This window comes from Dryobates pubescens, chromosome Z, assembly GCF_014839835.1.
Source record: "Dryobates pubescens isolate bDryPub1 chromosome Z, bDryPub1.pri, whole genome shotgun sequence".
NCBI classification, from domain to species: Eukaryota; Metazoa; Chordata; class Aves; order Piciformes; family Picidae; genus Dryobates; species Dryobates pubescens.
Genome location: NC_071657.1, coordinates 28,977,222 through 28,990,700, shown reverse-complemented (window position 1 = coordinate 28,990,700; position 13,479 = coordinate 28,977,222). Strand labels below are relative to the sequence as shown.

General features: G+C 44.4%; 1 protein-coding gene across 2 annotated transcripts in view; it reads left to right on the top strand.

Moving 5' to 3' along the window:
* Positions 1-501: 501 nt before the first annotated feature.
* Positions 502-13,479, top strand: part of PTCH1 (patched 1) — a 65,629-nt gene continuing 52,651 nt past the window's right edge. For both annotated transcript variants that reach the window (XM_054178280.1, XM_054178281.1), the window contains exons 1-2: positions 502-718; positions 2,251-2,443. In XM_054178280.1, coding sequence (XP_054034255.1) covers positions 512-718; positions 2,251-2,443 — 400 coding nt within the window. In that variant the 5' untranslated portion in view covers positions 502-511. The remainder of the gene's footprint in view (positions 719-2,250; positions 2,444-13,479) is intronic.

Below are 13,479 nucleotides of genomic sequence, written 5' to 3'. Positions count from 1 at the left end.
AGCGCAGCAGGAGCAACAGCCGCCGCGGTCCGCCGCGCCGCCGCCGCGCCGCCGTCGCTGAGCGCCGCCGCGGACAGCGGTTTCACGGAGGCGGCGGCCGGAGGAGGCGATTTCAACCGGAGCGGAGGAAAGCGCGGCGGCGGCAGTTGGAGGGGCCCGGGAGTCGCTCCCGCCCGCCCGTCCGCCCTCGCCGGGCGCGGGGAGCGGCCGCCTGCAGCTCGGGGTCCGCGCGCGATGTGGCAATGGGAGGCGCGGGGACCGACTCGGCCGGAGCGGCCGCGGCGGCAGCCGCCGCCCCGCGCCCCGCGTGAGGCGGCCGCACCGCAGCAGCCCCATCCCCAGCAGCTGCGGCGGCAGCAGCAGCGGCGGCGGCAGCCACCGCAGCAGCAGCAGCCCGCGGCCCGCAGCGCCGCCAGTCCCCCGCGGCCCCGCCGCGCCCCCGGGCCCCCGGGCCCCGCCGCCGCGGCGGCAGCGCCAGTGGCAGCTTCCCCGTCCCGCCGGCGGCGGCAATATGGCCTCGGCCGGTAACGCGTCGGAGCCGGAGACCAGCAGCAGTGCGGGCGGCGGCGGCCACGGCCACCCTGGCCGGGCGGTGAGGAGCGGCGGCGGGAGGTGGCGAAGGACCGGAGGGAACCGACGCACCGCGGCACCCGACCGGGAGTATCTGCAGCGGCCAAGTTACTGCGATGCAGCTTTCGCCTTGGAGCAGATCTCAAAGGTGCATTCAATCTCTCTCTCTCTCTCTCTTTTTTTTTTTTTTTTTTTTCTTTCCCAGAGATACATGCTAGTGCTAGTACTGTTTTTCGGCGGGGAAAGCGGGGGGTGGTATGTTTTCCTGCGAGGGTGGAAGGAGGAGATGGAAATGAAACAGCCACCAATAAAATGCTAGGAAAAAGAGAGGGATGTCTGTGACTCTTAAGTGCGGGAGAGAGTTCCCTCCTTCCCTCCTCGCCTGAGCCTACCCTGGTGCGTGCTTGCGCTGCGAAACGCTCCGCTGCTTAAATTTCTCGAGACAGCCTCAGCTTGCTCCCGGCCTCCCCCCGTCTAGCCCCTGGGTCGCTTTCCCACTCCCCTTCCGCTTCCTTTCCGCTTCTCCATCCTCTCGTAGCGACTGCGGCGACACTCGCTCCCGGATGGGACCGGGTAGAAAGCGGGCGGCCGCCTTCTTGGCAGAAGTTGTGCTTTTGTGAAGGTAGTCGCTGGCACGGCGACTGCCCTACGAGAGGGGTCCCCCGGCAGAGACAGCTTGCAGCAGTTTTCCTTCCTCGTCAGTCGGAAGGGAAACGAGGGACGTAAGCAATTTGCCACCTTAACCGTGAGCGCAGGTCGTGCCGGTCTCCGCGGAGTGGCAGCGGTATTGTTGGCGGAAAAGGGTGCCCAAGCGCCTCGCAAGCCTGGCCCGGGCGGGGCGGAGGGCCGGCCCCAGCCGCCAATCTCCGCCGGCCAAAAAATGTTCAAAGTAAACAATCTCGAAAAGCAGCCTTTGCGGCAGGGATGGTTTCACTTCAGGGAGCGGATTTCTAGGCTTTGTAAGAGGGTAAAAGGAGGAGGGAAAAAAAAATAAAATCCATGTGGCTGCCCTCTTCCGTTCACAAATATTGTCGTAACTTACAGATGGCTGCTCTACTTCCTAATTCAGATCACACAGCGTCTCCAAACTCTATGGAAATGAATTACTTATGATCTTACAACGCTGCTCACCACGTGGGTGTTTCCTCAGCACCAAACCCCTGCTAGGAGCTGGGAATGAGGGAAATGGCAGCGAGCTGCTACTCACTAGCTTTCTGTCACACACACACTCCCCCCACCCAGGCCTTCAGAGGTCTAAGAAGGGGAAAGGGATTATTTTTCGTTCTAGTGGCTGTTGAGGTTCATCAAAAGTGGTTACCTGGAGCCACAGCTCTTGCCAGTGTTTATGTTTTCCAGCCTACGCTGCTGGCAGTGCTTGGGTACAAGAAGAGTGCCATGAGCATGTGGGGCAGGGCATGGGGGTCACCCTTACATGTGGGTTGTGAGGCGAGGGTAACTGGCAGCAGGTACATCTTGGCCTATGCTTACACCCAAGGGTAGCTGCTTGGCAGGGCTGTGGGGGCTAGGGCCCCGCTGGACAGGATGCCCGCGTACGCAGCGATGCTCCATCCATCCTCCCTGGGATGCTGCGAGCGAGTGCACCCTGAGAATGGCTGGGTGGCGCAACTGACTGGCGGCCTACCACAGCTCCTCAACGACTGACCTCTTCTTGCCTTTCAGGGGAAGGCGACGGGACGGAAAGCGCCGCTGTGGCTGCGAGCAAAGTTTCAGAGACTGTTATTTAAACTGGGCTGTTACATTCAGAAAAACTGCGGGAAGTTTTTGGTTGTCGGCCTCCTGATATTTGGGGCTTTCGCTGTAGGATTACGGGCAGCTAATCTCGAAACTAACGTGGAGGAGCTGTGGGTGGAAGGTAAGTCCGGCGTTCTCGCCTTCCCGCCGCCGTATGAGTGTGTGCATGTGTACATTTGTGCAGAGGCCACTCCGCATGCCGGGGAGGGCCTGCCGCCGGCGGGGTGGTTGTTGCGGCGGGCGTTAGGCCGGGGCGCACAGCCCCCGAGCGGTGCGTACCATTTGGCCGGCCGAGAGGGGCCGCGGAGGCAGGCCGTACGCTTCTCGGGGGCCGCCGGACCAGACTGCCCCTAGGCATCTTGAGCCTCTACTCCTCGCCCATCTCTCTGTGTGGGAGGACTGTGGGCAATGGGTCTCTTGAGTCCCCGCCGCAGTGGGAGGCGGCCGTGCTGCCAGGAGGCTCCCCTACGCCATTTTGGAAGTGTGTGTGTCTGTGGCCGGGGGGAGGGGGCGGGCGGTGAGGACGGCGGCGGGTGGCTGTGTGTGGTCCTCTATATTTTGGACAGCTTTCAACTGCGGAGGGGGGAGGGGATTGAGCGTTTGTGTCTAGGTAAAAAGGGAAAAAAAAAAGAAGAGGGAGAGCACAACAACAACAACAAAATAAGGCTATGGAGGCGAAGCGGGGTGGCCACGGGTACTGCTCAGCGCGGGGATCGCCTTCTCCAGGCTCAGCCGGAGTGTTCCGGCGTAGGAAGGCAGGCTTGCAAAAGAAGAGGAGCGGTACCGGGGAGGCAGGGGCTTCGGGCTGCCTTTCGGAACAGGCGCCCCCAACCCCGGGCCGAAGTGCGGTGTCGTCAACGCCCGCCTCGTGTGCCCCGTGTGTGGGGCAGCCAGCTTGGGTGGGTTACCCAGCGCTGAGAGGCACGGCTCCAGGCTGCCGGGGTTTGGTGGTGTGTTTGCGTGGATGTTGGTTTTTGTTGTTGTGGCTGGGTTTTGGTTTGGTGGTGTTTAGCTTTTTTTTTTAGTTTGGTTGGTTGTGTTTTTTGGGTTATTTTTTTGGCTTGGGGATTTTTTTTTTGAGGGGGTTGTTTTTTGGGGTTTTTTTTGGTTGTTGGTGGTTGGTTGTTGGTGGTTGGTTGGTTTTTTCCCCCTTTTGTGTGTGCGTTTTTGTAAGGTTTTTTGTTCTTCCTTTGGGGGGAAAATACTATTTACTCAACGTTCCCCCGTTAGCCGGTTGCCATGAAAACAGAGTTCCTTGACTGGAGTGGCTAGTCCGAGTTTATGTCAGTTGCTTGCAGCAGAATTTGGCTTATAAAAGTTAATATGGAAGGCTGCATAAATAGTCATTACTGAATAGCTCTCTGTATGTGCATGTGTGGAAAAGCTAGAGCTAAGTGCAAGCAAAGTTAGCAGTTGTAACAAAGGTGGATCTGTCCCACCATATAGATGAATTTGGGCATGTAAGAGTAGGTTCTCTCTTTGCAGATGACAGCCATATTGAGCTCAGGACAAGGTTCACAGGATGTTTAGTGGTATTGATTTTTCTGTTTTGAAAAATAATGTCTTACCAACTGAATTTTTTTTGGTTCATGCAGTCCAGGAGCCCAAAATAAAATGAGAGGTACTGTCAACAGCCCTGAGAAACAGATCAGGCAGTGTAGAATCCCATCATAGGCAGAGATGTGCATTAAGAGTCTCTGCTCATCCCTTGGTCCTGTGTATGTTAAATACTAAGATACTAAAGATTGTGGAAAAACGTCTTTTTTTTTTTCTTCTTCTTCCCCCCTCCCCTCCCCCCCTTTTCCCTCCACCTTTTTTAAAGAGTCCTTGCAAGGTTGTTGCGGCAAAGTTTCTTTTGTCAGTTTTGGTCATGTGCAGTTTGTCTCTTCTACTTTTCTGTAACCATTTGGTGAGTAATACATGGTTGCAGTTTTATCCAGCAGGCTTCCCTGAGGTTTATCTTCCTATTCCTAGGGTTCATTTAACTTGGAAGAGTGACCTCTTCTCTTAATGCCACCTGCTTCTTGTAACTGTGTAATACCAAGAAATAACATGATCGCGATACCTGTAGACTCGCCTAACTGCTAAATGCTCAAGGATAAAACAAAATTTGAGAATATCCACTTAGTTCAATTGATGCACTGACCTCATGTCATTGTTTCTTCATGGAGTGAGGAGTGAGAAAGTCCTTTGTATAAAATCTAGTTCAAATTAATCCCTGAGGTTTTTATGGCAAAGATGAATTCCTAATGCAGGTGGTTGTATGCCATTGTCATTGACATACATTTCACATCTATTGAGCTCCATTTCCATGCCAGAATCAAATAATAATAAAATAGTTTAAAACTCTGCATTTAGAAACCCTGGCATATCTAGGGTGTAAGAAAAGAATAGTTGATTTGGATGAAATAAAATTAATTTAATTTAATTTAAATTAACTTCTAGTCCTTCTGTTCTAGCCCTGCCCTACCAATATACACAAAAGCGCTCACTAAAATATGCTTTCTTTGTCAAGACTGTATTCCACTGATGAACCAGGGTGTTGTACAAATAAATGTAACAAGTAGCAATTATTTCTGTTGCTAACCTACACACAGAAGTACAGAGTAAGAATCTGAGGAGTGAGAATTTGAGATGGAGCAGGTATAGAAAGCGATAGTGTGGAAAATGCTGTTCTTCCTTTGCAGCAGTGAAAAGCAGTGACCAAACTTGGTTTTCTGCACTTGCATGCACACTTCTATGCACCTGGCCATAACAGCTTTAAAGTACACTCCATGGAGGTTGTTACACTATAAGATGCTTTAAAACAAGGTTTCTTTTAGTAGAATCAGTGGGTGAGTTGCTTTGTTTATTAAAATAGCTCTTATTTTTGCCTTTACTTTAGAGAGAGTTGGAATGAACCGGGCAGTGTTGGCTAGATAAGGTAGATTGCTTGAGATATTTCAGGTAACAGTTTTGATTTATTACTGAGACTTTTATTAGTTATTGCTGCTAAATAAATTCACAGTATTTACACAAACAGACTGGCTTTGTGTGATGTATTTCTGAATACTGTGGAGCATGAAACATAACAGCACTGAAGCTTGCTGAAAGTAAATGGTTACTTTAAAACTGTAGCACAAGTAATAGTGGAGTTTGAATGAGTTTTAAGACCATGCATGATCCAAGATAGTAGTCTGTGCCTGAAGCTATTATGGCTGAAGCATTTACCAAGTTTAGAAACCCACCTGATAGGCAAACTTTCAAAGAGAGAAAACCAGGTCTCCAAAACATCATTATCTTAGTTTTCCTGTAGTAGTTTTCTTCCTTCAGCATTTGGGCCTGTGCTCTTGGCCTTCTTTGAGCCTTTATATATCAAAGTGGCTTTCCTCTAGGCTTTTTTTCGTGGCACTAAATGTTGTAGAGCATGGGGATTTTATTTTTATGTATTTATTAACACAATCTTCCTCTGGTTGCTGTTCGGAGCACCTCTGGTATGTCCAGCAGTATGGTCTCAATCTGTGTGCCTGTCTTGTAGTCTGGTTCTATGGTGTCTTTGACTGGGAAACATACCTGTTTTCTCTTAGCCTATCAGCAGGTCTGTCATCCCTGTGTGCATACCTTGCTACTGGAGGATGCTTGTTTCAGCTTCTTGGGCAAACAAATTCTGGACTGGCATTTTAATTACAGTTCTGTTATTCACAGTCGTTCAGCTTTAGTTGAACTCTGTGTGTGTGTGTCCATGCATACTGGAGCTGTAGAGACTATTTAGTATCTTTATGTGTGGTATGCCCTTGAGAATACAAAAAGGGCTTTACATTTATTTCCTCTGTGACTGAATTTTGTTGGACACAGATGTGCATTTAGAAACATCCATTCATAACTAGAAAGTACTCTGGATGGAAAAGAAATCAGGTTCATAACTAGTTATGTATTTTGCTACCACTCTAATAGGCACTATAAGACCCTGTGTGTGAGTGGCAGTCACAAATGTAAATTCACAGCCTCTGCTTTGGAAAGAAGACTGCTTTGTGGCTCCAGAAAGGGTTACATTAAGTGGGGCTTGAAATTTTGCTTATTGCAGCGCCTTGAATAGCATTAGTTGGAACAGCTTATAAGGGGAGAGATAGTCTGGTCTTGCTTCTTGAGAATTCATTTCCTGTCACTGTTGTCTTGGGATTTTTTTTTCCCTCTCCATTTCTTCACTGCATTTCTGACTTTTAAGAGGCTGAAGGTCATGGTGTTCCTTCCTTTCTTGCTTTGTGCACTTTTTGGACTTTATGTATCTCAGTCAAACCTTTCCCCTCTTGAAGCAGCCCTCTTCACAAAGCTAACCAAGCTTTAATGCGTAGAGAACCCCTTCTTTAAGCCAGTTTGAAGGAAGAGATTGGATGATGCTGGTAGAACATCCATAGTAACCATATAGTTCACCTTTGGTACTTGGACCAAATGGAGTGTGTTCTAGTAGTGAGCTGAGTGTGTATAGTAGATATTGTAAGATTTGAGCTACAGGTAGTGTTGTTTCCTTTCACTCTGGTGTGGTGTTTATGGCAGATCTGTTTTAAAATATGTTAATCTACCTGTGCAAGATAAGAGTAAAATAAAAATGAGAGTGTGTGTCAGTGATGCTGGAACCAGTACTATTTCCATAGGTTCTCACTTTGCTTAACCCAGCAAGAGAGAAATGTTACTCTTAATTTCTGACTGAGGCATTAATTAACTTTACATTAGTATTCTTTTGAGAACCAAAAAAAAAAAGGTGAGTAAAGGAACAGATCTTTGTGAATTTGTTGTTTCAAGGAGACAAAATTACGTGAGTGGGCTGAAATAACCTGTTTGGTTTGAATACAGTGAGCAGGAATTAACACATTAACACAGTTGGGTGTAATTCTGTTCTCCCACAAATATGCATATTTGTGCACAGCAGTGATTCAGATGTGCTTACTGTACTTGAATCACTGCATCAACACAATGTAGATTGCAGAAGAGCTGAAGTTACTCTGCTGGTGAACCTGGTGTAGGATGTTAGGCTACATGACAGTCTATGGATTTGTCTCACCAACTGCTTTAGTTTTGCCTAGATCAGGTAACTTAAGAGCTTACTTACCACTGGGTATTGTCTTGCATTGTGTTGTGTTCCTCAATGTGTATTGAAAGTTCATTGAAAGGTGCTTTTCTGAAAAACTTGCAAGTACCTGGTTTTATTTGAATTAAGCATAATTATTTATTATGTGGTTTCTCAAATGGGAAAATATCAGTGGTTTTGCCATATGATGACTGAAGGGTGGTCATCTGGGCAACATGACCAGCTTTTTAGTGTTTGCTAGTGAAAATGAGTTATTTCAGTCTTCTGTTTTGAAAAATAATGTCAGATTCTGATCTGCAAGCTCTACATGATATTGGTGGATAAAAACATGAGAGCAGTGCATGTATCCCTGTGAATATGAACTTCCTCTGTTTTTCTGTTGAAAGCTGTTCAGAAAATATGCTTAAGGATTTTAGTTATATGGATGTTTGATGTCATCTTTCAAGGCCCTGGTATTAAATTCTTGAGTATCTCTGTTATGTTCCATCTTGACAGGTGTCCATATCACTGCTTGGAGCTGGTGCTCTTAGTTGAAAAGATTGTACAATCCCCACCACCCAGCTTCAATGTTTAAAATCTGTAAGAGTTTTGATGAGTTCTTTGGTCATTGAGAAGGTAAAGGGTGAAATCCTGACCTCATTGAATGTAGTGGCAGAATTTGGAATGACTGCAGCATAGCCAGGCCTTGACCCATGTACAAAGCCCCAACAGACTAACACCCATTCTACCTCTTCTTGGAAGGACAAGAGGAGGATCTCCTCTAGAACTGGCATCTCTTAAACTGAAAGTGCATGGTTGTGTAGTTTTCCCAGCCTTTCAGTCTTTAGAGGCATTAATGTAATAAAGGCTAGAGAAAATTAATCTTTGCTATTATTTCAAAACATTGCACACTGTCATCAACATTCATGCCAGAATGTGTCCTACAGGTCCTTGTTTGGAAGGATCTTCTTTCATTGTTGAAACACATATTTAAACAAGATTGGCTGTACCAGTCTGGTGTTCTCTCTGAGCTTTAAGCATCATCTTGCACTCTGAAGATTCTGGTGCTTATGAACAAGCTGTGATGGCATTTCTGTAATTCTGAAAAACCTGGAGATTTATTACAGAAGTCTTGGAGTGAAATAGAACAGTGGAAAGCAATACTGTTTTGTTGTTGGTCCCCATTTCACTTCTACTGAGTATGAATGGGTTGGGAGGTGGGGAATGTAGGTAAGCAGAAGAGCTAGCTCAGCTGCTGGAGCTGTGGTGCTGTGTGGAGGGTACTGATGAATGGTTTGAGGTCTACTACTAGCTCCTGTTACCTCTGTTTCACCTGCTAAGTGACTGAGTGACTTTTTTGTTTTTCATTTCTCATTATTCCTTAGCAGACACTGGGTTCAGACAAGAATGAACTCTAAAAGCCATGGGTACTCAAATTTTCTTTAGACAGAGGATGCATTGAGGAAAACTCTCTCTCCTCACCCTGACTCCATTCATTTTCATGATGCTTTTTTTTTCTGGGGGAAGAGGTGGTCCACTCCTTATCTTGAGTCATGTTTGTTGTGGTTACTCAGATAGCAGTAATACTACACAGTGTCTACGTGTAACGGTTCTGGACTGTGCAACACATTTAAAGGCTGTGGCATGCAAGTGGATGTTTCAGTCACACATAACTGTTAAGAGGCTCCAAAATAGGACAGCTTCCAGATGTATGAACCGAGTGATCCCTTTGTTTAGATTATGCATCACAGCTGATACCTAGATTAGTGCTGGCTGGACAAAGATATGGGAGATTTGTCTGGTTTTCCACAATGCCATGTCTATATTTCATTTGGATTTCTCCTTCAAAGCTGACCTCCCAATGACCTGTTGGAGCAGTGTCCACTAAGATGCTAGTTTTAATGTGTCTGCAACTGCTTTCCTTTTGGTGTCTAATGGAACATGTTCTCATTTTGACACTCATAGACTCCTATGTGTGATTCTTTTAACAGGGAATTACGTGCTTCAACCTGTGAACACTGAGGTAAAGCTGTGCTTGTAAAGTTTTCTGCCTACAGCTAGTTTGTTAAGAATATTCTAATTGGTTAAAACATTGTTTTGTTTATAGACCTTGTGAGGCTGTACCCTGGCAGGCATTTTCTCTTGTATGTAGAATAGAGTTCAGGCCTTCAGCATTTGCACAGTGCTTTTTCTCTCTACAGATGCTGGCGTGGATAGACACAGTTCTGGCTGCACATTTTGGAGCCAGCAGGAGCTGGAGTGTAGAAGGTTACCAAGAAGTTCATTCTTCTTTGTGTCTATGTATAGTTACATATTTTTTGTTCTTTAAATTTCTCTGTTCTCTCCTGCTTTGGTTACATGCAGGAGATCTTTTCTCATTTGTGCTTGTGGGTTACTTTACCTGGGAAAATCTGAAGAAATTAGTAAAACTCCTTAAGAGCTAAATGACAGTTCTAGAAAAGTGCAGTCTCCTGTCACAGTTCAACAAGTTAACTTTTGTATTACTTACACAACCTGCATGGTTTCCTACTGATGATGCTTTACTGGGGCAGCACATTTCAAAGATGCTGCCTCATGACAGAAAGCTCAATGCTTTGAAAGTATAATTTCTGCACTGAAAATGTATGCTACATTATAATGGGTGCTTTTAGTTCTGTGCCCATGAATCAACAGAAACTGGAGAACAGGAACAGTTTTTGCCCCCCTCCCCCCCCCCCCCTTTTCTTTTTTCATGATCTGTGCTATTTTATTATCTACTTATATTGTGCTAAACATGACTGAGGAATACTGGATACAGTATGTTTTATTCATCCTTGTGTTAAACTGAGTGACTTTAGAATAATTTTTCATTCTGCACTGTGGTAGAAGTAGATGGAATGAAGTTGCAAAGAGTAACTTGAATTCATAATTATTTTTTTTCTTAATTACTTTTTAAAAAATTTTCTGTGTAAACTTACATTAACATTTTTGTTTTTCTCTTTTCCTTGAATTTCACCTCAGTTACAAACATCCTGAGTGTGGCAGAGGTAGTAGTTTCATCAGTAAAAGCCCTTTATGAAAACTGCTGACCATATACATGTTTCAGTATAGAGAGAATTTTAATGTTGGTTTTTAGAAAGAATGTGTTGGCTTTAACTTCTGCTTGGTTTTGGAAAAAAGTTATTTCAGTGCTTGAGCAAAATGTATACGAGGTAAGGGAATGAGTAGAACCATAACCTGAATCTTTCATCAAAAGTGCTGATCCTTTAGATAATTGTACTGAACTTAATTCCAGCTTCAAATATACAAGTAATCATTGTATATTTAAAACATCTGTATTTTGCTCATGTGCAAAAAGCTGGTATTTTTAAGGTGCATGTGCAGTGTTGTACAGTTTTATACCTGAAGCTGGAACTGAGCCCTTAAACTGTAAATACAGTCTTCATTTACTAACAGTGAGATAAATTAAAAGAAACAGGCTTCGCTTGTTTACCAGTGAAAAACATTTCTGATTTTCAGTCAATAATCAAAAGCTAAGTGCAGCAAACTAGAAATGAGCACTGTTGAGTCAAGTTGTATGATTTTTTTTTCCCCCTTTAAATCATTGCTTAAGGGCTTCTGGCCCCTAGCTCAGGAATCCTGCCCAAAAATGCCAGATGTATTACACAGTCAAGTACTGCAATGTAAATAGTGTTCTGTGCCATGAGAGCAGGGTGGTCCATCTTCTAATTCAAAAAAAAAAAAAAAAAAGGGGGGGGGGGTGGAGGGGCAGGGAGAAGGAATCCACATGCTCTGAAATAAGCACAGTAGTTGTAGTGTTATTTGTGTTCTTGGCTGCACAACCAGTAATATTTTGGAGCTGAAAGAACACAGATGCGTTGTGCTTTGAACTGGCAGATAAAATAACTGAAACTGAGATGCTAGAAAGCAAGATGAGTCTTGGCTGAGGCTGCTTTACTTGCTTATTACATGTCAAACAAACATGTAATAAGTCAAATATTAAAGTAAAGGCTATTGACAGGCAAAACCTCTTCCTTTACCTTGTGAACAGCAGTCTTGTGCACATGGAAGCAGAATGGACAAAGGATAGGAAGTAGAGAAGACAGAGGCAGAGGATTCTTCTTGACCTCATGCTTTGTAATGGAAAGACTGGATATGCCACTGCACCTTCTGAGTATAAACTGCTGAACTGATTTGGTTTTAATTAATGACCCTTTGTTGTATATTAATGATGGTGTACCTTCCAATGTGCTTATCTTCTTCAGATATGGTAGTGGATTCAGGAGGTTGATTTGTTCATTTTTCCGTTTTATATACGAACAAGTCATTTTATAACATTTAAAACTAGTTTAAAGGAGATTCAACAAATCTCACCTAAAATGAAATGAAATTGCCAAGGGCGATGCAGTAATCAGATTTACACTAGGGCTGTCTGACAAATCTGTGAATTACCATAGCTTCATTGGGTGTGTGCAGGGGGTTGTAGGAACTTAGTTGTTTGTGACAAATGGTATTTGAATGGTTGCAGCAATGCAATCCCAATGCAGATCTCATTGTAATCTCCTCAGTAAGGTATCTAGAAGAAAAATAAGCCTTAGGAACTTATTTAAACCCCTCTCTTCATGCTGACAGTATGATAACATTAAAAAACCCCTACCTTATCCATTACAACTTCAAATTTTTCTTCCTAACATACCTTTAAAGAAAGCATGCAGGTACTTAAAATGCTTTCTTGCACCATTTTTCCTGGTATTTCCTGTGTGTTTATTCTATTTGTCTCTCAACATGAGCCTGATTCTGTTTTAATTTACACTAGTCATACTCTACTGACTTCTTGAGGGGTTCCACATACTCAGAAGCCCTTGCTGTTTAGAAACTGATTCTGTTTCCATGGAAGGTAATAGAAATTATGATATTTTAGTGCAAATTATTACGATCAAGAAACAACCGAAATATGTTGAGTATGACTTCCAACTGTAGATAAAAACTTGCAACTTGAGAAAATTGTGGTCAGGCATAAACATCTATCATCTATTAACAGCTCTTTCTAGAGATTTGGGGAAATAGGATGACCTTTTTCCTTCTTCTTTTTTTTTTTTTTTCTTTTTTTTTTTTTTTTTTTAATAGGCTACAGTTTCACATGGCTTGCAAAAGAAATCTTTCTACCTTTTTGTTTCCCACACCAATTGATTTATCATTTTGCTTGCAAGCAGACTTAGAATGTTAGGGCAGGAACACACTCACTTTTTTCTCGTAACTTTTTTGTTGCGGACCGAAACCAGTTGACTTGAATAAATTTTTCTGTGGTCTGAATGAAGCCAGCAACGTGGAAAAATCTTGCCATTCAGAGCCGTCTGAATGTACATTTCAGCCACACAGTAAGCTGTATTGGTAGGCAGTGGACTGCTAAATACAACCATTTTTCGCAGCAGAGAGTTAGACAGGTGATTAGCATAATTAGCACAGAGTAGGCTATACATATGGTAATGTTAAGTGTGTAAATGCCAGCTGCGGTGTAAAATTTATGTCAGGGGTCGACAGGGCTGTGCGAAAGTATTGTGTTACAGCTGCAGGTCAAAGCCTCTATTGCTTTACCCCCTTTTCTCTTGTTGGTGAATGCATTAAACAGAAGAGAAAGACAGACAGAAATATAACAGATAAGGCTTTGATTGAACAGCCTGGTTCTGTGCAAGAGGGACTGCTCTTAAAAAAACCCCAAACAAACAAAAAAACACCACCAAAACAAAAACCCAAACAAAAAATCCCCCCCCAAAACCCCAAACCCAAACCAACAGAAAAGCCCCCCAAAACTACACACGCATGCACACAGAAGCAAAGCAAAACAAACAAACCAAAACCCCCACCAAAAGAACCCAACAACCCACCCTCTTTCACTATCGATTTTATTTTGCATCATGCTGACTACTATAGTGTTGCTGTCTCTTGAGTGATGTCATTGTGATTGGGTGAGGGGAATCTTGGTGGGGGGAGCAAAAGGTTGGTAATTACACTTTAAGTTGCAAACCCCAAAAAACTTTAATTCACCTTCTCCTTTCTGCATTCCAAAGTATAAAGAAAAAAAAAAAGTCTGTTGCATTTAGGAGGCTGGGAATTAAGTACTCTTGAAGGTAACA